This window comes from Gekko japonicus, unplaced genomic scaffold (genome assembly GCF_001447785.1).
Source record: "Gekko japonicus isolate JY-2015 unplaced genomic scaffold, Gekko_japonicus_V1.1 scaffold2865, whole genome shotgun sequence".
Classification (NCBI taxonomy): domain Eukaryota; kingdom Metazoa; phylum Chordata; class Lepidosauria; order Squamata; family Gekkonidae; genus Gekko; species Gekko japonicus.
In genome coordinates, this window is record NW_015160923.1 from 181,743 (window position 1) to 208,777 (window position 27,035).

The following is a 27,035-nucleotide window of genomic DNA, read 5'->3' on the forward strand; positions in this document are numbered from 1 at the left end:
AGTTTATAATCTGGATTTCTGCAATGGGGTGGAAGAGAATTTAAGGAGGTGAACAAAGGGAGAGGCAGGGGGGAAAAGCAGGTTTCAAGGCAGACTTTTTTTCTTGACCCCCACCCCACCCCGGAACGTTGCATCTGCGTTTCCAGCTGTGCACATCTGTCCTGCATTTGGGAAACGTTGGCAATGCTCCGGGATGCCCTATTTACTCGTTGTGGTGGGGGGGAGGAGGAAGGGCATCAAAACTGCGCTGTGCCTTCGTCTGGACACTGTGCCAAGGTATGCCCTCTGCTGCGGTGGTGGTGGCGGCGGCGGGGGGGGGGATCGTGCTGTGCCTTCTTGTGGACACCCTGCCAAGGTATATGCCCGCTGCTTTTTGTCCTGGGAGGAGCTGGAGAGAAGGGCAGCCCTGTGCACGCTGGGGCCTCGTGCCCGCTCGGCGATGGGACCAAGGAGGGAGCGAGGAGGCAAATCGGTCCCTCCTGGCGGGATGCGAGAGCATCCGACTGTGATGAGTGACAGGCGGGCTGGTCTTCCCCCAGCGGAGTCATGCGGGACGTGAGGAACGTGCCCGAGCCAGGGAGAGCTATCCCAGCTGATACCTTTTGCTTTCTCTCCGGCTTTGCGGAGACAGGAAGGCCTTTATCTGTATGCAGATCGCCTTAGGCTGGCAAAAGAGATTGCATTTGTCAGGGGGTGGTGTGGTGTGGGGTGGTGTGGGGGGAACGGCACCCAGCAGGGGTTGATGGATGGGACCCTGGAGGCTATGGAATGTTCAGAGAGACAGGAACTCTGAAAGGTGAGCTATTGCCTCAGAGAGCCAGGGAGAGAGAGAGCAGTTTCAAATGACCCCCTTCTTCGGTGTCATTTTTTTAATTTTAGGGTTTATCTTTGATGGCTTTTGCTCGTACAGCGCTCCGGGAATTTTGGAGGTGATGCAATGTTATTTTCTTCAATAAAAAAAATCATGGGCAATACAGCGATGAGCCGTGGAGTGGAGGGGAAAGCACAACTGATCAGTGACCTGCCTTTGAAGGTATTTTGTTTGATTGCGCCTGGCTGGTGCTTCACAAGCGAACGAAAACCAGGGGGACTTTCATTCTAAACATAACCCCCCATTTCCTTACGATTATTAGTTTCATTTGTGTCCCATTCTTTTTTCCGAAATGCTAGCGGCTGCAATTATGGCTTCCCCTCCCTTTACCCTCACAACAGCCCTGTGAGGTAGGTTAGGCGATGAGAGAGAGAGAGAGAGACAAACAGACAGACAGACAGAGATGCTGCCCAAGACCACCTAGCAAGCTTCATTGCAGAGCAGGGATTTGAATCTGGGCCTCCCCAGCACTAGGGTGATACTCTAACCACTACGCCACATGTCTGCTTCTGGCTGAACCCACTAAAACACATAACCAGACTGTTAGCATTAGTGTTACTTAGCAGCATATATGCTGTAAGAAAGAGTATATTTTAACGTTTCTTCCATTGAAATCAGGGTCCAATTAGCCAACCCAAGAAGTTGGGCAGGTGATGGTACCCATTGTACAGATAACCAGAGGAACTCATTGGCCACTGTGTGGACTAGATGGACCACTGGTCTGATCCAGCAGGGCTCTTCTGATGTTCTTAGGATGCTGGACTAGATGGACCACTGGTCTGACCCAGCAGAGATCTGGTCCAGCCAGTTTGGTGTAGTGGTTAAGTGCGCGGACTCTAATCGGGGAGAACCAGGTTTGATTCCCCACTCCTCCACTTGCACCTGCTGATGTGACCTTGGGTCAGTCACAAGCTCTGGCACAGCTGTCCTTGAAAAAGAGCAGTTTCTGCCAGAGCTCTCTCAGCCCCACCTACCTCACAGGGTGTCTGTTGTGGGGAGAGGAAGGGAAAGGAGTTTGTAAGCTGCTCTGAGACTCCAAGTGAAGGGCGGGGTATAAATCCCATCTTCTCCTCCTCCTCCTCCTCTTCCTCTTCTTCCTTATGTTCTTGGGATGCTGGACTAGATGAACCACTGGTCTGGCCCAGCAGGGCTCTCCTTATGTTCTTCAGATGCTGGTCTAGATGGACCACTGGTCTGATCCAGCCGGGCTCTTCTGATTTGCTTATATCATTTACTGTCTGCCTTTCTCACTTGGACTCAAGGCAGATTATACAGAGTGAGTCAATACAGTCAAGAGGATGGAACATTTAGGGGGGGGGAAGCAACAAGATGAGGATTGCGGAAGCAACTAGAAATCCCGAAAATAAACTGAAGCAAAGCATGAGTCTTAACATGACCCATTAAAATGGTGAAAAGCTGCCTAATTCCACAGTAGGATCCTCGTTTCAGCAAGCTATACACAGTAGTATTACAGATCATAGTTCCTAGTCAGGTCACCCCGGCTGTTGGTAGGCTGGGAGGCAGCGTTGCCAGATCCAGGTTGGGAGACTCCTGGAGATTTGGGGATGGAGCCTGGGGTGGACAGGGACCTCAGTGGGGTGCAATGCCACAGAGTCCACCCTCTAAAGCATCCATTTTCTCCAGGGGAACTGGTCTGTGTAATCTGGAGATGAGCTGTAATTCCCCAGGTCCCACCTGGAGGCTGGCATCCCGAGCAGCCCACCCAGCCTCCAAAAAAGCAGCCATTTTCTCAGGAGGCTGGAGTGGCTTCCTTATTCCCCGTGGCTTATTCATTCCTTATTTCTGACTTATTCATGAATTCAGAGGAGAGTCTGAAAGCTCCACTAATCTCCGTAGTCTGGAGAGGAGCAGCAATCCTGGGGGGTCCCCAGATCCCACTTGGAAGTTGGCATCCCCAACAATCTGTAATAGATTCAGGTGGGGTCTCCGTGTTGGTCTGAAGCAACAGAAGAAAGGTTGAGTCCAGTGGCACCTTTTAAGACCCGCAAGGTTTAATTCTCTAATGATTTGTCGAAGAATCTTGGTGAATCCTTTAGCGCCATGCAAGCCTATTGCCTGATTCACGTTCTTCTGACGAGCGATACGCTATTTATTCTAAAGTTAGAGTCCAGTGGCACCTTTAAAACAAAAACAGTTTAATTCTCTAATGACTTTTCTAAGTATCTTGGTGAATCCTTTAGCAGGGTGCAAGCCTATTTGCCTGATTCTGATGTTCTTCTGACGAGCGATATCCTTTAAGACCAACAACATTTAATTCTAATAATTTTTTTAGTATCTTTCAGTGTTCCCTCTAAGCTGAGTTAGTGTGAGCTAGCTCAGTTTTTTAGCCTCCGGCTCACACATTTTTTTCTTAGCTCAGGAAGGAGGGCTCCAGAGCAAACTAATTTATGCAGTAGGCAAATTGCTTGCTCAGGACTTTAATGCCAGTAGCTCACAAAAGTTGAATTTTTGCTCACAAGACTCCACAGCTTAGAGGGAACATTGATTAGCACAGTGCAAGCCTGTTGCCTGATTCAGATGTTCTTCTGAGGATCCATATCTTATTTATTCCAAGGTTTGAGTCCCAGTGGCACCTTTAAGACCAACAAAGTTTAATTCTCTAATAAATTGTTCTAGTATCTCGGTGAATCCTTTAGCACGGGGCAAGCCTATTTGCCCGATTCTGATGATCTTCTGACGATCGATATCCGATTTATTCCAAAATTTGAGCCAACAAAGTTTAATTCTGCGTACCAGCTTTTGTGTGCAACAAAGTTTAATTCTGGGTATCAGCTTTCGTGTGCACACAAACGCAGATACCCGGAATTAAACTTTGCTGGTCTTAAAGGTGCCGGCAGACCCAAACTTTGTCCTGCCGCTTCAGACCAACATGGAGACCCCACCAATGCGCCCTCTAAGCTGTGGAGTCCCCTGAGCAAAAATTCTACCTCGTGAGCTACCGGCATTAAAGTTGCGAGGGAGAGACTTAGAAGAAGAAGAAGAAGAGATTGGATTTATACCCCGCCCTTCACTTGGAGTCTCAGAGCGGCTTACAAACTCCTTTCCCTTCCCCTCCCCTCCCCACAACAGACACTCTGTGAGGTGGGTGGGGCTGAGAGAACTCTGACACAAACTGCTCTTTTTAGCTACTGCATAAATCAGTTCGCTGTGGAGCCATCCTTCCTGAGCGAAGACCAAAAAAAATGGGTGCGCCGGAGGCTAAAAAACTCACACTCACTCAGCTTGGAGGGAGCACGGCCGCCCACCTGAATCTATTCTATCCCAGTAAGGCATTTCCCCCTTTGCCCCCTCCACTTTTAATTAAGAGTTTAAAACCCTTTGTCTGTAAAGGTAAAGGTTACCTTTACCTTAAAAAGGTAAATTTAATTCATACTTAACCTTAAAAAGGTAAAGGTCTCCCTTGCTCGAAAGCCAGTCGAATCCGACTCTAGGGTTGCGGTGCTCATCTCCGTTTCCAAGCCGAGGAGCCAGCGCTGTCCGAAGACGTTTCCGTGGTCACGTGGCCTTACCGGAGGCTTAAAAACTGTCAGCCGGCTGGCACTCACTCAGCTTGGAGGGAGCACGGCTACCCCCCCTGAATCTATTCTATCCCAGTAAGGCATTTCTCTCTCTTTGCCCCCCTTTTCCCCCTCCACTTTTAATTAAGAGTTTAAAACCCTTTGTCTGTAAAGGTAAAGGTTACCTTTACCTTACCGGAGGCTAAAAAACCCACCCCATTGACCGTGTTTCAGTTCCGTTTGCGGACAGGCGGGGGCAGCAGTGGGGTAAGCGCTGAGCCGCCGCCGCCCTCGCCGCCCGCACGCCTCCTTCAGGACGTGAGCCGGAGCCAAAGAATTCCCCCCGCCCCTCGGGCCGCTGCAGAGGGGGCGGAGGCGGGCGGTGACGCAGGGCTCTCGCCGGCCGGTCCGGGGCTATAGAAAGAGCCGCCTCGGCGCCGCGAGCAGAGTCGCTCTCTTAGCTAGCCGGTGGGTGGCCGCGCTGAGCCGGGGAAAGCAGGAAAAAAAGAGGCACCGAGCAGAGAGCCGCTCCAGCCAAGCCCTTCCACACCCTCGGGGAATTCGGATTGAAAGCGGATTGTCCTCCTTTTCCCCCACCCGGGAGACTCCCCCTCCCCCGGTGGCGTCTGGTTTGCACAAATAATTATATAGATCTCTATATATATCGGAGCAGAGAAGCCTTGAAAGAGACTTTATAAAAAAGGAAAGTTGTTGAGCGAAGGGGGGGGGGGAAGGGACGCTTTTTTGCGGGGTCTTAACTCCGCCGCCTCTCCGTTGCTACCCTCGGGCCCCCAAGGTGGATCCGGAGCGCGCCCCGGCCCTTGCGCTAACAATGCCAATGGAGCAGGGGGGGCTGCGATGCGTTTGGGGAGGGGGCCTGGTGATGGTGGGGAGCGCGCAAGGCGAGGAGAGATGGATACGGGGAAGGGGGCGCCGCTCCATGCGACGCTGGGCGCGGTGGCAAGCGGAGGAGAGGTAGACGGGAGGCTTTCCGACCCACATGCCAGCGAGGGGTAGATAGATATCGGGGGGCTTTTGGGACCCCCATTATCCCGTGCAAGGCCGGGCAGCCGCGGGGGCGTGGGACGTTGGCGAGGTCGGAGGCGCACCCTGGGGATTTGGGGATCGCGCGCGGAATCCCCCCCAAAGGCAGCATCCAACCACCGGTTGGAGGGCAGCCGCTGCAGATTTCCAGGGCGGTGGAAGGGTGCCGCGTCTGGCGCTGCTGCGCCTCCTTGCCGCCGGTTGCGCGCAGGTCCCCGGGCTAGAAGGCGAGCGAGAAGGAGCCCCGGGCGGGCCGGCTCCTTTCTCCGCACGTTCCGCGTCCTTGCAGCCCGGTGGGGCGGGGTAGGGTTGCCAGGTTTCCGGGAGATTTGGGGACGGAGCCTGGGTGGGTGGGGAGCTCAGTGGGGCGCAATGCCACAGATTCCACCCTCCAAAGCATCCCTTGTCTCCAAGGGAACACTGGAGTTTGGAGAGGAGCTGGAATTCCAGGGGGTCCCCAGGGCCCAGCTGGAGGGTGGCATCCCTAGGCGTGTGGGGGGGCTGGCCCAGTCGCCGCCTCCGGCTCTGCTCTGCTCCCGGGCGGGCGGAGAGGTGGAAGCAGCCGGGCCATGTGGCTGACCTGAAATGCTCTCTCGCGGCGCGCCACGCCTCCTTCCCCCCGCCCGGCGAGGCCGGCGCTGCGGCTGTGCTGCCATGCACGCTCCTCATGGCCGGCGGAGAGGAGGAGGGGAGGGAAGGCGAGGGGATCGGCCGGCCCGTTTGGGCGGAGGGCTCAGCCTGCAGCCGAGGGTGGCGGCGGGCTGTTCAGACGGACGCCGGCTCTCCTCCATCCCCCCCCCAAAAAAGCGCTTTCCTAGCTGGCGGAGCCGCAGCCGCCTCCCCGCAAGACCAGAGGCCTTTCCTGCGCACGTGTGCGTTGCATGCCGCCGGGGGGCCTTTCTGCAAGAAGAGAGCCACCTCGGACGCCTGCAGTTTTCCCTGGCGTTCTGCAAAACTGCATGCATTATTATTAATTTTTTGCATTTTGCAAACAAGAGATCCGCCCCCCAGGCGCAGGCTTTTAGAGTCCTTATGACTGACGGAGAGGGGGGAAAGCGAGGTGGGAGGAAGGGGTCCGGTTACAGGGGAAGGAGGGGAGGGGGCCTTGCCGCATTGCGCCTCCCAGACGCCCCCCTCAGGTCGTGCCACGGCCGTGCGCCCCCCACGCCCTCCAGTTGGAGAGCCCGGAGGGCGCACGTGGGTGGGGGACGCCCCTGGCTGAAAAGCGCCGGGAGAGGGGAGGCTCTGCTTGGGCGGGGTGCTGCCGCGACTCAAGAGTAGACCTTCCCGGATTGGAGGGACGGATGAGGGCCTGTCTCCATATAAGGCGGTTTCAGACCAGGTCGGGTGGGCTTTTGACTCTCTTCCCGGCTGGCTTCAGTCCCTCTGCCTTTAACAGCAGCCCAAGAATTAAGTAGGGAGGGGAGGGGGGAGCGATGCCGGCTTAATTTCTTTGTTAAAGGCCCAGAAGGGGGTGCTGAGACAGGGAGGTGAGGTCCCAGAGGGAGGCGCGGTGGAGGTTCCTGTATGTATGCACATCTGGTGCACATCTGCATCCAGGCTCCTTTGCCTTTGGTTTAGGTTTTACCTTTCCGGCGTCCGGAGTGGGTTCTCTGGGTTTGAAACAAGCGGGTATAAAACGTGTGTGCCACAAAGTCCCTTCCGTGTGGTCCCCCCCCCCCCCATAAGTTTATTTCTTTTTTCGGATTTTTATTACGCCCACCCCAAGGGGGGTCAAGGGCAGATCACAGCAAGCAGAGTCGAAGACTCATTGCAGTAAAATTACGTTACATTCAAACCCTTACAACGGTAAAATTCAGAGGCGGCGGCAAATTGCATAAAAAGAAAAGGACTGTAAGGGTTATAGAGATGGAATTGAAGCATTTCAGCACTTAGTAAATTGCCAGCTCCCTATTTACTTGTTTTAAAAGGTAAAGGTGTCCCTTGCTCGAAAGCCAGTTGAGTCCGACTCCAGGGTTGTGGTGCTCATCTCCGTTTCAAAGCCGAAGAGCCAGCGCTGTCCGAAGACGTTTCCGTGGTCATGTGGCCGGCATGACTAACACCAAGGCGCACGGAACGCTGTTACCTTCCCACCGAAGTGGTCCCTATTTATCGACTTGCAATTTCTTGCTTTCGAACTGCTAGGTTGGCAGGAGCTGGAACTAGAGACGGGAGCTCACTCCGTCACGCGGCACGCTCAGGTCTCGAACTGCTGAACTACCGACCTTCCACAGCCTGCAGTTCAGTGTCTTAACCACTTGAGCCACCGCAGCTCCTATTTACTTATTTACTTTTTCTTTTAATTTTATATCCTGCGTTCCCCCCCCCCCAAGTGGTTTACACCCTCGCCTCCATTTTATCCTCACAGCAGCCCTGTGGGGTAGGGTAGGCCGAGAGGGTGTGACTGGCCCTAGGTCACCCAGTGAGCTGCCATGGCAGAGTGCAGATTTGAACCTGGGCCTCCCCAAATCCTAGTCCAACACTGTTTAACCTACGCTTCAGTGGTTCCATCTTAGCCTGGAGTATGTAAAAGCATTTAAATGCTAGATTAGAAACAAACAAACATAAGAATGCTTTGGAAAGAAGGCATGTTTGCCTGGTGTAGTTGTGAATAAACTGGCCTTGGGCAAATGACATTGCTTACTGCAGGGTTTAGGCTGAGGAAGGTCATTTCAATACTGGGGACAAGTCCCGAAGCATATTGTGTGATACTGAAAAGAGTGTTTCTGAGCACGTGCAAAATATTTCATCCCCACACATCTGGGTTCAAGGGGGAATGTGTGTTGGGTTAAACTGCAGGGGAACTTTGATCTCTGGTTTTAGAAACTGAGCATTACCCAGCCTCCCTTGCAGGGCTGTTGTGAGGATAATTGAAAATACCTTCACTTTATAGTATTTTTTTCAGTTTTTAAAAATGGGTTATGTGGGATTATCTTGGTGTTTTTCCTTACTGGTGTTACTCTGTTCAGTGTTGGGCATCTCAAGTGATCATTTAGTCTTGACTGTTTTGCAAAGTGCAACCCCTTGAGATCTCTAGTCTGACCCTTTCCCACATCAGTATAACCCCTGAGATCACCTAGTCTGACCCTTTCACATAAATTCAACCTCTTGCGTATGACCCCCCTTCCACCAACCCACCTCTAATCCAGATGATCACATGCCAGCAGAAAATGGATACAGTGCAGAAAGCACTAGATGTCTCAAACAAGCGAGCCCAGCTGCATGAGAAGGCAGGGCCACGGCCTGTACTCCCTTTGATCCCACCCTTCCTCACCCCAAGCCTGAGCAGACTCCTGTGTGCTGAGATGTTCAGTGAACCAACCCGAGACACACAACTGTATCCTTTGTTGTGTTACTTGCAAGTGTCTCACAGAACTGTACTGGTTCTGTGAAGTATAAATCTTTGGGGTTTTCCTGCAGCAGTCTTGGATCTGTCAGTAGTGGCTGAACTTCTACACTGAGGTTAATCCAAGCCTTCTCTCTTTCAAATGTACCCGGCTTTAATTTAAATGTTTTGGCATTGTTTCTGATTTTCGTCGTCCTGATCCTGTTGGTTTGGATGTCTCTCTGCAATTCTATTGCATCGTTTCACGCCATGCCCATCCACCTGGAGAGAGGCGGGCTACAAAAATGTGCATGGCATACTGCTTAAGAGCAGTGCTCCCTCTAAGGTGTGGAGTCCTGTGAGCAAAAATTCTTCTTTGTGAGCTACTGGCATTAAAGTTGTGAGTGAGCAGTTTGGCTGCTGCATAGATTAGTTTGCTCCTTCCTGAGCTGAGACAAAATGTGTGTGCCGGAGGCTAAGAAAACTGAGCTCACACTTACTCAGTTTAGAGGGAACACTTGCAAAGTTAAGAGTGTTTGGACTAGTCTTGAGAAGATCCAGGTTCGAATCTCCACTTGTGCAGTGGGAGCTTGCAGAGTGACCTTCGGCCAGCCACACACACTGCTTAACCTACCTCACAGTGTTGTTGTGAGGATAAAACAGAGAGAACAGACATAAACCGTTTTGGGTCCCTGTTGGGGTGTGGGGAAGGGGTGGGGTATAGATGAATTAGAAGAAGAGATTGGATTCATACCCCGCCCTTCAATACCCAAAGTAGCCTCAGAGCGGCTTACAAACTCCTTTTCCCTTCCCCTCCCCACAACAGACACCCTGTGAGGTAGGTGGGGCTGAGAGAGCTCTTGACAGAAACTGCGCCAGAGGTTAAGAAAACTGAGCTCACACGTACTCAGTTTAGAGGGAACATTGTGAAGTTAAGAGTGTTTGGACTAGTCTTGGGAAGATCCATGTTCGAATCTCTACTTGTGCAGTGGGAGCTTGCAGGGTGACCTTCAGCCAGCCACACACTGCCTAACCTACCTCACAGTGTTGTTGTGAGAATAAAACAGAGGAGAACAGACATAAGCCGTTTTGGGTCCCTGTTGGGGTGGGGGGAAGGGGTGGGGTATAGATGAATTAGAAGAAGAGATTGGATTTATACCCCGCCCTTCACTACCCAAAGGAGTCTCAGAGTGGCTTACCAACTCCTTTCCCTTCCCCCCATAACAGACACCCTGTGAGGTAGGTGGGGCTGAGAGAGCTCTGACAGAAATGGCTCTTTTTCAAGAACAGCTGTGCCAGAACTATGGCTTGAAGAGGAGAACAGACATAAGCCGTTTTGGGTCCCTGTTGGGGTGGGGGGAAGGGGTGGGGTATAGATGAATTAGAAGAAGAGATTGGATTTATACCCCGCCCTTCACTACCCAAAGGAGTCTCAGAGTGGCTTACAAACTCCTTTCCCTTCCCCTCCCCACAACAGACACCCCTGTGAGGTAGGTGGGGCTGAGAACTCTGACAGAAACTGCTCATTTTCAGCAACAGCTCTTATCAGAACTATGGCTTGCCCAAGGTCATCCAGCAGCTGCAAGTGGAGGTTCTCCCAGATAAGAGTCCCCGCACTTAACCACTACACCAAACTGGCTCTAAATAGAAGAATATCAAAAGCGACCAAGCGGGCATGAACATCCCTAAACAACCCTGAGAGGAGAGAAGGGAGAGTTATCAGTTTACTTCCCACAATTAGAAAAGAGACCTTTACACATTTACCTGCTATTTTGACATACTTATTGCTTTACAACTGTTGCCCTCCTAACCTTAGCTTGTTATTTAGTTTTGTCTTTGCTCATCTGCATCCTGTTACATGTTAATGGGCTCTTCAGCCCGTCTAAGTTTGAATCCTGCCTACCTACCGTTCCCCTGTGTTTGAAAAAGTGTTCCTTGCACACGAAAGCTCATACCTTGAATAAAACTTTGTTGGTCTTTGACCCAAAAACTGGAATCAAGAACCACAAGGGTCAGAAAGGAGTCTTGATGAAGGGCCAGTATTAAAAACCTCGTTGAAAACTCATAATATTAAAAAATACATGTATTTATTAGAAAGACAGTTAAAAACGTATACAGGCCCAATGAAAGCGTCATTAAAAAGTCCAAGTGGTCTTAAAGGTGCCACTGGACTCTAAATTTGTTCCATCCCTAAACGATACAATCCTGGGATCAATATTTTAAACAACTTTAGTGAAAGAAGAAGAAGAGATGGGATTTAGGTGCAAGTGGAGGCGTGGGGAATAAAGCACGGTTCTCCCAGATTAGAGTCCGCGCACTTAGCCACTACACCAAACTGGCTCTCAAGAAGGCGTGCCGGAGGACCCCTGGAAGGGGGGGGGGAGGCCAGTTTCAGCCAATTGCACACCACCTTCCTTGCTTGGGAGGGTGGAGAGAGCGTCAACTCTACCCAGGCCTGACCTGCTACATCTCTGGACTTCTGGTTGCACCATCAATTTACACAGGGCAGGGCCTGTATAAATGTTGTTCCTGTTGGTCTTTTGGGGGGTTTCTGTGTGGCACTGTGGCATGCTTGCACTGCCACAGTGCCACTTGTTCTCCTGGCAAACAAGCACCTCCCGAGACAGTTCACTTTCCCTGAGATTCTCTGGGAGAGTCTGACTGCTTGGTGCTGCCTGCTTGCCTGCCTTAAGTGCTGCTGGCGGGGTTTCCCCATTGGAAACAATGGAGGTAATGGGGGCAACCTGTTTGGGGGCCCGTAGAATTGGACCCCCTGGTCCAATGTTTTTGAAACTTGGTGGGTATTTTGGGGAGAGGCTCCAGCAGCTACCCTGCGAGTTTGGAGCGTCTTTCTCAAGCCCCCTCCCCTCCAGCCCCCAGAAAATATGCCCTATGGTTTTGCCATTGACTTCAATGGCCCATAGGATATAATGGGGCTGAAATTGACATTCACATTAGGCTGGCCGAAAGACTCCCCGATTGGCTGGTACTGACGAATCCGGCCGAATTTCGGCTGAATCCGAATGGATTTTTTGCACACCCCTAATTCCATTCATTCAGTTCATCCGCGACTGGCTTCTCAGCAGTGACTCCATTGATAGAAATCCTTATCTGTGCCTAAAGCTTGAGGGTGTTTCCTCCGGGGCCCTTTGACAAAACGTGGCTGATATTTTTAAATGCATACACGCCGGATTAAAGAGGAAGGATAAATGGGGCTTAAGCTTCTTTACCACTCTGCTCCTTTCTTCTCCAGATAGGATTTTTTTTTCCGTCGGGAGAAAGATTAGCCATGTGAAGTTCGCCCGAGCTGTGTAGCCGGGCATGTTTGGCCTCAAAGGAAGTTATCTCCCCCTCTAAACGAGCAGCGCAGCTGTGAGCCTGCTTTGCACGTAGGAGGTCCCAGGTTCGAATTCTTAGCATCTGCAATTTTTAAAAAAGGATTTAAGCGAACAGAGTATGGTACACAGTATTTGGATATTACACTACACAGGGATTATTACTGTGATAAGTGCGCTAAACTAAATAATACAGTACTGTAAATATCAGAACATATATGCTGTTTAAATAAGTTAAAGTGATATGCTTTTTTTACACAAATACAGTCAGTTTCAAGTAAACAGAAGTGGTTTTAGCGAAGCAAATTTTCATGCTCCAGAATGTCCTGTGTCGTTTCGACGTTCCTTCTGCTGAACAAGATTCTATAGATAATTTCCAGTGTTTTGTCTCATCTATAAGAGCTCACATATTTTTTCTTCGTAGGTCAATAACAAAGCACAATTGCTAGTAGAAAGTTCATTCCATTTGACGGTAACTCGCCCAAAATGAACTTTCAAGCAAGGGAAACCTTTACCTTAAATGTGAATTATTAAAATAATCTAGTTCTAGAATGCCGTTATTTGTCTTAGTTGTTTTTGTAGTTGTAATAAGTATATTAGACTCGGACCGTGTGCCTAAGATAAGACCTTATTATTGGCTGTCAATATTTCTGCAGGAGTGACATCATTCTGAATGTACTGTGGAGCTTCACGGTTAATGCTTCAGTTGTCTTTGTGTTAATGAATCATCCTAAAAAAATACTTTAATAATTCACATTTAGCATAATATAAAAACGGGGGAAATTGTAAAAGTATACATGGTGATTTAGTGTTTTACTTGGTCACGTACACCGTGGTCCGGTTTGTTGCAATGGCTTCTAGAGCCGGCAAACCTTGATTTATTGACTTTTATTTTATACCCTGTCTTTTTGGGTATATCTCCACCTCCATTTTGATCCTCACAACAACCCTGTGAGGTAGGTGCAGTTAGGCTGAGGATGTGCCCCTGACGTAACACCACCCAGCAAGCTTCCATAGCAGAGTGGGGACTTTGAACGTAGGTGTCCCAGACAACACTTCAAATTCAAATACCTTTTATTGGCATAGAATATTAAAACATTTCCCAATAATACAGTCCAAGAGAAATTATAAAATAGATAGTCGTGGGTATTTCAGGCCTAACTCAAGTTGTCACAAGTTAGATTTGACCATACAAAAGATGCCTGAATCATAAAATAAACTGGCATTCCAAACTTTTAAACTTAAGTTTTTAAACTTATAAATTAAGAATCATTAATATGATCAGGGTTACTCTTCCGTTTTATAAAACAATGGAGAAACTTAGCGGTCAGTTCAATGATCTCCAGATCTCGTGAAGCAAGGAGAAATTGTACCTTGATTCTATCTGATTGGCCTGCTACCATCCTAAGGGGGGCTTCTATACACTCCACTCGAATGTCATTTAACAATTTACAGTGTAAGAGTACGTGCTCAACAGTTTCTATTTCACTTCTGTTACAACCACAGAACCTGATTGAATAAGGAATTTGCTTATATCTCCCCTCAAGAATAGCAGAGGGGAGGACATTAAGACGGGCCAACCAGACAACACTTTAACCACGCCTGCACCGCAACCCAGAGAGCACGTGCGTGCCAAATGCGGAGTCTTCTCCCCTGAGCACTCCCAGCCCTCGGATTTTTCACTTCCCCGTTGTCCTCTCCTGCCCTGCCCCATCCCTGGTTGTGATCACAGCTCCCCACTCAAATCTGCGACCTCTTTTCAAATATTAAGGGGACATCGTACACGTGGTGTGCACATGTGCTTTTCCGGGTTATGACCTCACGCTCCTGTGCATCTTGAGAACGCCGTTATATTCATTGTGGTACAGTCTGAGAACTGACGAGAGGCTTACGGAGAAGAGATGCGCTCTGCTCGTATGAGATATGGGTTCAGATTCTCTGTTGCTTCTGAGGTGTGGGCGTAGGGGGTGGGGGAGACAGGTCATTCTTCCCCACCCTGTGCAGTTCTGGCCCAGAACTGTCCCAGTACATATAACATCTGAAAAATATATGTAACTTCATAGAAATACAATCTGCATTTCCAAAGCCTGAGGAAATGGTCATCAGTAGGAACAAAGATATTGAACGTTGCTCGAATGGGGAAAGTCTTAAGGGGGAAAAAGACACATTTCACACTTGCATCAGTGTAAGGACTTTGTTCCTACTGGTGGATTTTCGTAAGGCTTTGGAGATCCGTTACTATGTTTTGTATTACATATTTTAAAGGTAATATCAATTGGTCTTAAAAGATAGAATTCTGCCAGGAGGCCATCTCCCCCCCCCCCAATGCTTCTGTCAATTCAGAGAGAGTTAATGGATCAATTATTTATATTTTTCATATGTTAAATGCAGTGTTCCCTCTAAGCTGAGTTTAGTGTGAGCTAGCTCACAGTTTCTGAGCCTCCGGCTCACACATTCTTGTCTTAGCTCGGAAGGGTGTAGCTCCAGAGCAAACTGATTTACGCGGCAGCCAACTCGCTCGCTCACGCCGGTAGCTCACCAAGTAGAATTTTTGCTCACAAGACTCCACAGCTTAGAGGAGGGAGCCTTGGTTATACTGTTAATTGAAAAAGACGTAAAACTATAAAATGTATTTGCAAGCAGTGTTGAGTAGTAAGGCTATCACGGTTTAATGTCACTTGGCACAGTTGTTTCGGCGATTCTCTCTTGTTTTCTGAAGGTGTCCCATGCTTCATGCTTGGTGGCTCTTTGCTTAGTGGGGGTCAACATACAAACGAAAGACCGAATCTGCCCCCCTCCAGCGAGGGTAAATGGCACCTCCATGGGGCCTATTGCAAGTTGGGGAAATGTGGGATGGGAGACGGGGTTACCTCTCTTATACATCAGACCCTTGAATGATGCTCTTAACTGGAGGGGGGGGCACACATCTTGTATCAGAAGTAACCAGCGTAGAATAGAATGCAGGCATTCAGTTGTTAGCCAGATATCCTTACTGATTCAGGTGAGTTGCCGTGTTGGCCTCTGAAGCCACAGATCGAAGTTTGAGTCCAGCGGCCCCTTTAAGACCAACGAAGTTTAATGCGCACCAAAATTTATGCCCAGAATTAAACTTCATTGGTCTTAAAAGATGCCAACCGGGCTCAAACGTTTGTTCAAATATTCTTAGGTTCACTAAATATTTCGTTCTAAACATGAGCTTATAAACTGGCTACAGTCCTCTGCAGGACGATCCTGTTCAGGTCCTGAGCGGAGCTGCCGAGTACACGTGCTCTCTCCGCTGGAAGGTAAAAGTGCTTAACATCGGCAAAATTGTGTCAACTGTCTTTTAAGCGCTGTCTTTCTTTCTTTAATCTGATTTGGGCAGGGCAGGCGGAAGAGAATAAAGCGATTTAGAAAGCCGTTCAGTTAAAAATAAGTGGCTAAAAATCTTTCTCTCTGGGAGATTGCTTCTATCCCGGGGGAAATCTCTTCAGTTGGCCTCTTACACCTCAGTACCTCTGTACCAGGTGTACCTCTTACACCACAGGCCTAATCCTGCCTACTCCGAAGTAATCTCTTGGGGACTCTGGTGCTTCTATCCTGGGGAAAATTTCTTTCCAGTTGGCCTCTTATACCTCAGTACCAGGTGTACCTCTTACACCACAGGCCTAATCCTGCCTACTCCAAAGTAATCTCTTGGGGACTCTGGTGGGACTTTTCTCCCAGTCCGGCTGAGTTCAGTGAGGTTTTGCCACCTGCTACGAGTGCTGAAGGACTGCGGTGGCTCAAGTGGTTAAGACGCTGAACTGCAGGCTGTGGAAGGTCGGTAGTTCAGCAGTTCGAGACCCAGGTGCCGCATTACGGAGTGAGCTCCCGTCTCTAGTTCCAGCTCCTGCCAACCTAGCAGTTCGAAAGCAAGAAATTGCAAGTAGATAAATAGCTACCACTTCGGTGGGAAGGTAACAGCGTTCAGTGCGCCTTGGTGTTTAGTCATGCCGGCCACATGACCACGGAAACGTCTTCGGACAGCGCTGGTTCTTCGGCTTTGAAACGGAGATGAGCACCGCAACCCTAGAGTCGGATTCGACTGGCTTTCGAGCAAGGGAAACCTTTACCTTTACCTTTTATGGGTGCTGAGGCCTGCGTTCTGGATTGGGCACTGAAGCTGGAGGTTTTTGACCTGTCTCAGAGGGCAAAAAAATAATAATGGAAGGGATCCCTGCTTGGTGGCTTTGAGGGTGTTTGCTTAAGAGGCAGGATTCCAGAGATGGAAGGGAATGGCTTGCGGCAGGTATAGATGATTTGTTGGCTGGGTCATTTTATATGTTAAAGCCCGGTGGAGCTTTCCAGTTGAAAACACAGGAGACAGAGTAAGATGGGTAGCTCTGCGTTTGTCTGTCTGTGGCCGTGAGTAAAGAGCAGAAGTCCAGTAGCACTTTTAAAGACGAACAAGATTTATGGCAGGGTGTGAGCTTTCATGAATCACTGCTCACTTCTTCAGACATCTTCAGATAGCTTCTGATATCTGAAGAAGTGAGCAGTGACTCACAAAAGCTCAATCCCTGCCACAAATTTTGTTCCTCTTTTTAAGGCACGACTGGACTCTTGCTCTTTTCTGCAGTTGAAACCATCTCCATCAGGCTGTTCAGAACAAATATATGTATATATATATATATTTAAAATATCTGAACATCCTAGCTGTCATCTGCTTTGAGAAGCAATGGTATCCCTTGCTTAAGGCTATGCTTCTTTCTGGCACGGTTTTTCCTCCAGTCTCTGTTCCCGTGCCCTTGTTTGCCAGCAAAGGTTCATTCAAGGTCTGAGCTTTCGCGTGCATGCACACTTCTTCCAAGAAGGCGAGCATATTTGAAAAAGTGTGCCTGCACGCGAAAGCTCATACTTTGAATAAACCCTTTTTAGTGTTCAAGGTGCCTCTGGGACTCTAAATTTGTTCTACTGCTTCAGACCAGCACGGAACTATCTTGTTTGCCAGGGATATCAAAAATAGCCAGCTCTTAGCTTGTGCGTTTATGAAGGGCCGTCTCCCCTTTAAATCCTCACCTGCGCAACGGATTCTCTTTTGTGTCTGGAGAAAGCCCGCAAAAAGCCGTCCCTTTGTGCCATGTGTCTTCTGCATCCCGGCCACCGCAGGGTTAATTTTATTCCAACCGGGGACCTCTTTTTGCAAAGAAGAGGCGTGCATCCAAATGAAGAAGGGGGAAGGTGTGTTCAGACACATGCCGGGAGGGGGGGGGGGGGGAGCTCTTATCTGATGCAAATAGAACGAAAGCGCCAGGGGAGGAGAGAGAGAATTAGTTATCCTTAAAAAGCATCACCCAGATTAGTGACCTGGGATGCCTTTGCGGTTCGAGGCTCCTCCCCCTGCCTGGGCTGTGATGCCTTAGTCAGGATTCCTAGCCGTGATCCATTCATTTTCTGGGCAATGGCACGTCGCCCACGTAGCGCTCCCAAAGTCTACCCAAAGCCTCTAATGCTGACTTAATGGGCGGAGGGGAGGGGGGAGGGAGTTTGTCGGGAGGTATTCCCTTCCCTTCCCTGTGTATATTTAACGGATGGGGAGAGATTGTGCAGAGTCTGCATTTCCTAAATACAGCTCGGAAGACCCGACTCTTGTGTGCTTCCAGAGAGTCTGACTAGACGGATGCCTCGGAAATCATTGTTGCAATCGGGAAGCCTGTCTAGTGCGTTTGGGTCTCGTTGAATTGGAGAATCCCCAGAGTGTTAGCGGAGTGAGTCTCTGCGGCAGAAGATAAGCAGAGGTCTTGCAGCACCTTAGAAGACAAATCAGTCTTCCGTCGGTAGCGTTTGCGGGCCAGAGTCCAATTCCTCAGATGCGTGGGAGGGCAACGCTCCCTCTAAGCTGCGGAGTCTCATGAGCCAAAATTCTACTCTGTGAGCTACCGGCAAAATGGGTATTTTTAAAGCATGGAGCAAAATTCATCAAATGAGACAAGAGCGATGTTCCCTCTAAGCTGTGGAATCTTGTGAGCAAGAATTGTACTTTGAGCTCCTGGCATTAAAGTTGTGAGCGAGCGATTTGGCTACTGCATAAGTTAGTGTGCTCTGGAGCCCTCCTTCCTGAGCTAAGGCAAAAACGTGTGAGCCGGAGGCTACAAAACTGAGCTGGCTCACACACTCAGCTTAGAGGGAACACTGTGGATGCTGGAAAGAAATGTTAGGGTTTTTCCCCCAGTGCCAGAAGCTTTCTGGTTTCTTCGAGGTTCCCGTAATTAATACAGAAAAGTGCATTAAGTAACATACCTCTTTATTTTCCCTAATACTTGTTCAGTGAAAGGTCAGCATTGACTCAGCTTTTTACCCCCTTGAAATACACTTCTCCTGCTGGTTTTAAAAGGGCTTGCTCCCGAGTAAATGCGTAGAGGGACACTTCCAGGGCTTTTATTTTTTTTTAAAGAGGTGCTGGAACTCTCAAAGAGGGAAATGACGGAGTTTTATATCCGTATGCTAAGAGCTCACAAACTTTTTAAAAAGTTTTAAAAAATAATTTTGTGGAAGAGGTTCCGCAATGCCTTTCTGGCACGGGTACCCCATCTGTGGAACGCTGTACACAATGAAGCTGCTTTACGCTGAATTAGACCATTGGCCCGTCAAAGTCAGGGTTGTCTACTCTGACTGGCAGCTGCACCCCAGGGTCTCAGGCAGAGGTCTTTCCCATCTCCTACTGCCAATGGTCCCTCTAAGCTGTGGAGTCTCATGAGCAAAAATTCTCCTTGCTGAGCTACCGGCATGAAAGTTGCGAGCGATTTGCTCTGGAGCAGTGTTCCCTCTAAGCTGAGTGTGTGTGAGCTCGTTCGCAGTTTCTCAGCCTCCAGCTCACACATTTTTTTTATAATACTTTTTATTTTTAGTTCACATTTCTGCCTCCGCTCAGGAAGGAGGGCTCCAGAGCAAGCTCAATTATGCAGTGACCGAATCGCCTGCTCACAAATGTAATGCCGGTAGCTCACAGAGTAGAATTTTGGCTCACAAGACTCCACAGCAGTCGTAATAGTTGGAAGAAGAAGAAGAGGAGATTGGATTTATACCCCGCCCTTCACTACCCAAAGGTGTCTCTATGTGCATGGACCATCCAGAAGAAGAAGAAGAGGAGATTGGATTTATACCCCGCCCCTCACTACCCAAAGGTGTCTCAGAGCGGCTTACAAACTCCTTTCCCTTCCCCTCCCCACAACAGACACCCTGTATGGTGGGTGGGGCTGAGAGAGCTCTGACAGAAACTGCTCTTTTTCAAGAACGGCTCTTATCAGAACTATGGCTTGCCCAAGGTCATCCAGCCAGGTGCAAGTGGAGGAGTGGGGAATCAAACCCGGTTCTCCCAGATTAGAGTCCGCGCAGTTAACCACGACACCAAACGAGTTGGAGATCTCCAGGTGTTCCCTGGAAGGTTGGCAGCCCGAATTGAGACCCGTGTGTTTTTTTTTTTTAAAATGGGGCTCGCTCCCAGGAAAGCGTTTTTAGGAGTGCAGCGTTTCCCGTAGGCCGTCGCGCGCGCACAAAAATAATTAAGCGTCTCGGAAGAAAACCCTCCCCGCCTCTTTATAAAGAAAGGATTTCACTGATCCTAGGTGGTTTGCATCAGCCCGGGCCTGCGTGACTCAGTGCAGCAGGCAAGCCGCTGTAATCTAATGGTGCTGGAGGGTGGAATGAGGACCAGAAACCAAAGCAGTTGGGAGTTCTCAGGTCCCGGTCTGTTTTCCGTCTGCAGCCATTCAGCTCTTGCCGGGAGCGATCTGGCAGAACTTTCAGCTCCCCTCCTCCGCCGAGTGTCCAGTTCAGCCAGTTCCGTGCTATGTTTGGATTCTCCAGTGGGAAACCTGCAAGTGCTCAAACTGGATTCAGAATTTGACACTCCAAGGCCTTCTCCACCCCCCACCCCCCAGCAAGTTACCACCCCTTAGGCCCGAAAACAATTAAATGTGCAATCCAGTGGTAACATCTCAGAAGCTTGTGGGGAAGGGAGAAGGCGTCTCTGAGGAGGATGTCTTATAGCAGCTTCTCTCCTCTCCTCCCCGTGTCACAAAAAGCAACGTACAGCTCTGCCAGGTTTCTCCGAAGCGGAGTGCCCCACTCCCATGTCAGGTTTTATTAGCGACACCGTATGGCTGATTCATTTCTACTCCGTCCGCCTTTCCAATTCATCCCGCAACCCCTGTTTTATCTTCGCATTGGTCTTGCGAGGCAGGTTGAGATGGAAAGAAGGATAATTTGTGACAGCCTAGCCGGCAAAACAGGGATTTGAACCCCCGATCCCCTTTTGTCAAGCCGTCTCCCTACGCCCCCTGCTCCAGGTTCCCCTTATCGTGTACGCCGTCAGGCAGTCTTTAAGCAGCGTCCGAACAAAGACTTGTCAGGGATACCGTAGGCCGGGGTGGCCGAACTTGCTCAGCGTAAGAGCCACACAGAGCAAACGTCAGACGTTTGAGAGCCGCAAGGCATGAACAAAGATTACACACGCGTTTTTAATTTTTTAAAAATGTGCACATTTGATTGTTATTAACATTATAAAGAAGAAGAAGAAGAAGAGATTGGATTTATACCCTGCCCTTCACTACCCGAAGGAGTCTCAGAGCGTCTTACAGGCTCCTTTCCCTTCCTCTCCCAACAGACACCCTGTGAGGTAAAAGAAGAAGAGATTGGATTTATACCCCGCTCTGCACATTTGATTGTTATTAACATTATAAAGAAGAAGAAGAAGAGATTGGATTTATACCCCGCCCTTCACTACCCAAAGGTGTCTCAGAGCGGCTGACAAACTCCTTTTCCTCCCCCTCCCCCCCACAGACACCCCGCGAGGTCGCGGTAGGTGGGGCTGAGTGAGCTCTGAAAGAAACTGCTCTTTCTCAATAACAGATCCTTTCCCTTCCCCTCCCCACAACAGACACCCTGTGAGGTAGGTGGGGCTGAGAGAGCGCTTGACAGAAACGGCTCTTTTTCAAGGACAGCTCTTATCAGAACTACAGCTTGCCCAAGGTCATCCAGCAGGTGCAAGTGGAGGAGTGGGGAATCAAACCCCTTCTGACTCTGTGATTCTACGAGTCTTTGCTCAGGTGTCCTTGGGGAAGGCCAGACTCTTGAAAAGAACCAGAAAAGGGGCAGAGGCTGGCCGGAGGTCCCACCTATCCAGGGGCCTTTGTGGTCAAGGAATGGAGCTCGAAGGAGGGGACCCCCCCGGGTGCCTAGGGGCAGAGCGGTGGAGTCCCAGGGTGGAGCGAAAGGAGCCAATACAAAAAACCTAATTCATCTAAGGGGGTTCACATTTCTCTATCTTAGAAGAGAAGAGAAAGCAGAAAATACAGCAGTGGTGTTTTTAAAGCGGCTCTTGAGGCACAGGGGAAAAAACCACCCAGATGGAAAAAGAAAGTTAAAAGCGGCTACAAAGTCTGGTGCTTGCTTGCTGCCAGGGCCGGCTCACTCACTAGGCGATCGGCTAGAGCGGGCCGGACCCTCGCGGGGCGCCAAGCTGCACCCGGCCCCGTACTCTGGGAGTTTCTTGATTATTTGTGTTTTTCATTCTTCCTAAAATGCATTTATTTTTGAAAATTGGTGGGCGCAGGGGGCGCCGCCAGAAGGGATCCTCGCCTAGGGTGCAAAATAAGCTGGGGCCAGCCCTGCTTGCTGCAGTCGCATCCTAAAAAGGTACTTGGCCTGGTGTCGTGGAGCCGCTGTGTTCCGTTTCCAGCCTGCCGTAATAACCTTGGAGAGGTTTGCAGTTTGGCATTCCATCATCAGTGCCCCAAATTCTCTCGCAAGTGGGCAGGGCCTGGTCTTAAAAAAAGGTTGTTTTCCTCCTTTGTAGGTGTCTATAGCACACCTTGTTCCCATCAGCAAAGGTGCTTGGAATGGAAGGAAGGAAAGGTGGGGAGTCTTGAGGAACTGGATTTGGGCTCCCTTCTAACACACCTTTGGGTGTTTTCTTCCTTGTCCCTCTTGAACATTTTTCCTTCATACCTGGCAGAGCAAAGGGGGGCTTGCCCGGTCCCCTCCCACTTAACTCTTCAGTCAGTCCCGAGCTGTTTGTTGTGGCTACAGAGAAGTAGGGAGAGTCCCGTGTGGAAGCGTCATGAGGAGCGGGGGGAATGTTGTCACGCAGGGCGGAGAAGGCGGAGGAATGTGTGTTGCGCTTAGAAATGCCTGTAGCCTGAGTAACAAGCCAGGGTTGCCAACTGCCTGGGGGGAAATGTTTTGTCCCTTTAAATAGAGGCTAAATGGGACGTTGTTTACGTCTGTGCACCGGTTGAGTGGCAGAGTGTGGATTCGAACCCAGGACTCACGGATCCTAAGGCGAAACGATAACCGCTACCCCAAACAGTCTGTCTGCAAGGGGTGGGACGTTTTTCTCCCCCAGGCCCGTTGGCAATCCTAGTTAGCAGCCAGCTTGCCCTCTTGAAAGGCTCACCCACCTGCTGTTTTGCAGGTTGAGAAAGTGACAGCTGAGATACTGATGGTCCAGAAGGCCCATTGGATTAATTAACCTCTCCCCTATCCCTCTCCTGATATTTTCAAGGGCTCGTTCACCAGTTTGGTGACGTGGTTAGGAGCACGGACTCTAATCTGGGAGAACTGGGTTCGATTCCCCACTCCTCCACTCGCAGCTGCTGGTGTGACCTTGGGCCAGTCACAAGTTCTGTCAGAGCTGTTCTCTCAAGTGCAGTTCTCGAGAGAGCTCTCTCAGCCCCACCTACCTCACAGGGTGTCCTGTTGTGGGGAGGGGAAGGGAAAGGAGATCGTAAGCCGCTCTGAGACTCCTTCGGGTAGTGAAGGGCAGGGTATAAATCCAATCTCTTCTTCTACCCCATGTTTTATCCTCAAAACAACCTTGTGAGGTAGGTTAGGCTGGGAGTGTACGGCTGGCTCTAGGTCACCCAGCAAGCTTCCATGGCGGAGTGGGGATTCGAACCTGGGTCGTCTCCCAGATCCTAGCCCGACCGTCCATCCACCACAACGTACTAGTTTACACAAGATCCACCAACTTGCCTTTTCCAAGCTGAGCTTCTTAGGGTGCTGAATTAGGAACTGGAATCGGTGCTTGTGTGGCAGTCTCAAATGCTGGCCATGTGCGGCGAGGCCTACATAAACTATAGGGTGTGGGGCTTTTTTGGGAAGGGGGAGCAGCGGCAGGGTTACTTCGGGCCACCGCATGAAGCTGTGCTCTGCCAGGCAGGCATTCCATGTGGCCAGTTCCCATTGTACGCACGAGTCAGTAGTTCTCTGCTGATGCGGAGCTTTAAATGTCTAGCGGAACGTCTTTGGTCTCGAGGCTTGGATGGCGCGATTGATGTGTCTTTTCCCTTTGTTAAAATCATGACATACATTTAAAGTACTGCTTTTGAATGCTCAAGGCACCTCATTTGTATTATCTTGGTACAACAGCCCTGTAAGGTAGGCCTTGTATCATCGTCACCATCGTTATTATCCCCATATTGGTGGTAAGCCAAGATTTGGCTGTAGCAAGATTTAAACTGAGGAATTCCTGGTTGACAGCTGGGTGTTCTAACAGCTGTGCAGTACCATCTTCAACAGGGCAAAGTTGTTGTGAACATTTTCCTCTTCTGTACATTTTTTTTATCTTGTTCTTCATCAACTGTAGGGGTTTTTTTTGGGGGGGAAGCTGTAGAGAATGGGATAATTGTTGGCTACCACATCACACTATGGAGCTTAGTGTGGCTTTCATGGGTCCCCCGAATTATGTCCTCATAACGACCCTGTGAGGTAGTACAAGTCACTGGCCCAAGGTCTCCTAACAAGCTTTATGGTTGAATGAGATTATGAACCTTGGTCTGCCCACTTCTAGTTTAATGCTCTAACCACTACACTGTCTCTGGTGTACTGTCACTTGTACTATCTCACAATGCCAGAATGAGCTCTCAGTGAAATTAATGAGCAGTAGGCTTAGAATAGATCAAAGAAAGTACTTCTTGACCCACAGAGTAATTAACAAGTGGAATTCACTGCTACAGGAAGTGTTGTGGTGGCTACAAGCATAGACAACTTCAAGAAGGGATTGAATAAACATGGAGCATAGGCCCATCCGTGGCTATTAGTCACAAGGTATAGATGGAACACTCTGGGGCAAATGATGCTCTGTTTTCTTGGTGCTTGGGGGGCCAACAGTGGGAGGGCTTCTGGAGTTCTGGCCCGGCTGGTGGACCTCCTGATGGCACCACGGTTTTGTCCACTGTGTGACTGTTAGACTGGATGGGCCATTGGCCTGATCCAACATGGCTTCTCTCATGTTCTTATGAACCTGCTGGTGGACCTCCTGATGGCCCCTGGGTTTTGGCCACTGTGTGACACAGAGTGTTGGACGGGATGGGCCATTGGCCTGATCCAACATGGCTTCTCATGTTCTTATGACCCTGTTGGTAGACCTCCTGATGGCCCCTGATTTTGGCCACTTTGTGACACAGAGTGTTGGATTGGATGGGACATTGGCCTGATCCAACATTGGCTTCTCTCATGTTCTTATGACCCCGCTGGTGGACCTCTTGAGAACACCTGGGGTTTGGCCACTGTGTGACACAGAGTGTTGGACTGGATGAGCCACTGGCCTGATCCAATATGGCTTCTCTTATGTTCTAATGGCTCTGCTGGTGGATCTCCTGATGGCACCTGATGGCACTTGCTCCAACATGACTTCTTGGATGTTCTTATTTCTGGGGCAGTGATGCTCTGTATTGGTGCTTGGGGGGGGGGCAAGAGTGGTAGGGCTTCTGGGATTCTGGCCCTGCTGCTGGACCTCCTGATGGCCCCTGGGTTTTGGCCACCATGTGACACAGAGTGTTGGACTGGATGGTCCATTGGCTTGATCCAACATTGGCTTCTCTCATGTTCTTATGATCCTGCTGGTGGACCTCCTGATGGCCCCTGGTATTTTTGGCCACTGTGTGACACAGAGTATTGGACTGCATGGTCCATTGGCTTGATCCAACATTGGCTTCTCTCATGTTCTTATGACCCTGCTGGTGGACCTCCTGATGGCCCCTGGGTTTTGGCCACTGTGTGACACAGAGTATTGGACCGCATGGTCCGTTGGCTTGATCCAGCATGGCTTCTCTTATATGGTCTTATCTCTTTTTTCATTAAGCGCAGCACTGAAACGATTCTGCCGGCTTTTCTAACGGCTCCTCTTGGTCTTGTTCCCCCCCCTGCAGCATGTGGACCTCAGCTGACCAATTCTCCCACTGTGATTGTGATGGTTGGTCTCCCGGCCCGCGGGAAGACCTACATCTCCAAGAAGCTGACACGCTACCTCAACTGGATTGGCGTCCCGACGAAAGGTGAGCTTCCGGGGTCGTTCTGGCTTCTTCTTCAGTGGCGGTGGGGGTCGTCTAAGGTGACCGTCTATGTCCGTGAGGAAGGAAATCACCAGTATCCCTCCTTGCTTGTGTGCTGTGTTCAAGATGACCCAATTGAGGTGGTTCCAGGGTAACATGTACTGGAGTTTTGGGTCTTGGAAGCTTTTTTTCACGTACGCACCATCTCTAGTGCACTGAAAGGTGGTTCTCTGTAAGGAGAAGGCCATAGCTCAGGGCCAGAAGGTCACCGGTTCAGTCTCCACATCACCTCTATCCCACCTTTCCCTCAATGACGCTTTCTTCGTCTGATCCTCACAACAGCCCTGTAAGGTAGGCTGGGCCAAGAGCAAATTATTGGCCCAAGTTCACCCCGCACTCTTGGTAGAACAGAGTACTCACAATATTCCAGTGTGGGCCACCATAGTGATGACCCCAGAGAGGAACCCAGGTCTTTCAGATCTAGTCCAGCACCCTCACCATTGCACCACACTGCCTCTCAGATAGCAAAGGTAAGAAAGGTCCTACTTTTCCCAAGTAGACGTTATACGCCCGGATGGGGCTCAGTACGAGGCAGGCTCGGTATGTTCATATTACCTGAGCCTCTCGATCTGTGAGTCAGTCCAAGGGTGAGAAAGAAGACACTTCTGTTGAGATTAGTGTAGTGGTTAGGAGTGTGGACTGTAATCTGGGAGAACTGGGTTTGATTCCCCGCTCCTCCACATGTAAGCAGCTCTGAGACTCCTTTGGGTAGTGAAGGGCCGGGGTATAAGTCCAATTTCCTTTTCTTCTTCTGTATTGCTCTCTTGATTGCCCTTGCAAAATAGTCCGCATAAGTTTCTAGTCCATTTGTCTATCCGTGCTATGTCAGCCCAGAGAATCCACTAGTGGTCCCTTTCGGTTTCTAGAACTTACCTACATGCTGGACTGGAGGCAAACCTTAGTTGCGTTGGGGGCCAGTCAGCGAGCGCGTGGTTACCCTTGGTGAAAGAACCTACAACCTGCCTTGTTCTCAAGTGGAAGGGCCTTGGGTTTAGTGCGTGCCTCTCGTTGACGACCGTCTCCTTCTCTCACTCCGCTTTGCAGTGTTCAATGTCGGAGAATACCGCCGGGAAGCAGTGAAGCATTACAGCTCCTACAACTTCTTCCGCCATGACAACGAGGAGGCCATGAAAGTCCGCAAGTGAGTAACTGGATCGCCTCTGGGGCAACGAATGTAATTTTTGTGAGCTGAAAAGACATTTATGATTTCGGTGTTTAGGAGAGAAAGAACCTTCAGGTAAGGTCCAATGTAACATTCCCCTGCCACTGACCTGCTGGTCTCAAGGCCAAGAATCAGCCCCCCCCCCCTTTGAAAGCTGTTTCTTCTCCCTGTGGCCGTCACGACATCCTCTGGCAGCGAATCCCACATTTGAATCACTCTCTGTAAAGGAGTCTTTCCCTTTGTCCATCCCGAACCTACTACTGCCCATCAGCTTCACTGGACGCCCTCGAGTTCTAGTCGTTTTGGGAGAGGGAGAGAGAGTTCTCTTCTGTCAAACTCTCTCCACCCCAGGCATCATTTTATAAACCTCTTACCATGTCCCCCCCCCCCCCACCCCCTTAATTTTTATCTGGGACTTTAAAATT

The 27,035-nt window shown here is 49.9% G+C and overlaps 1 protein-coding gene across 1 annotated transcript in view; it reads left to right on the forward strand.

Annotated features, from left to right (window-relative positions):
- PFKFB3 (6-phosphofructo-2-kinase/fructose-2,6-biphosphatase 3) overlaps positions 1-27,035 on the forward strand; it is a gene marked incomplete at its 3' end in the record, with an annotated part of 93,895 nt that overhangs the window by 66,423 nt on the left and 437 nt on the right. The window contains exons 2-3 of the mRNA XM_015424717.1: positions 25,266-25,391; positions 26,493-26,589. Coding sequence (XP_015280203.1) covers positions 25,266-25,391; positions 26,493-26,589 — 223 coding nt within the window. The remainder of the gene's footprint in view (positions 1-25,265; positions 25,392-26,492; positions 26,590-27,035) is intronic.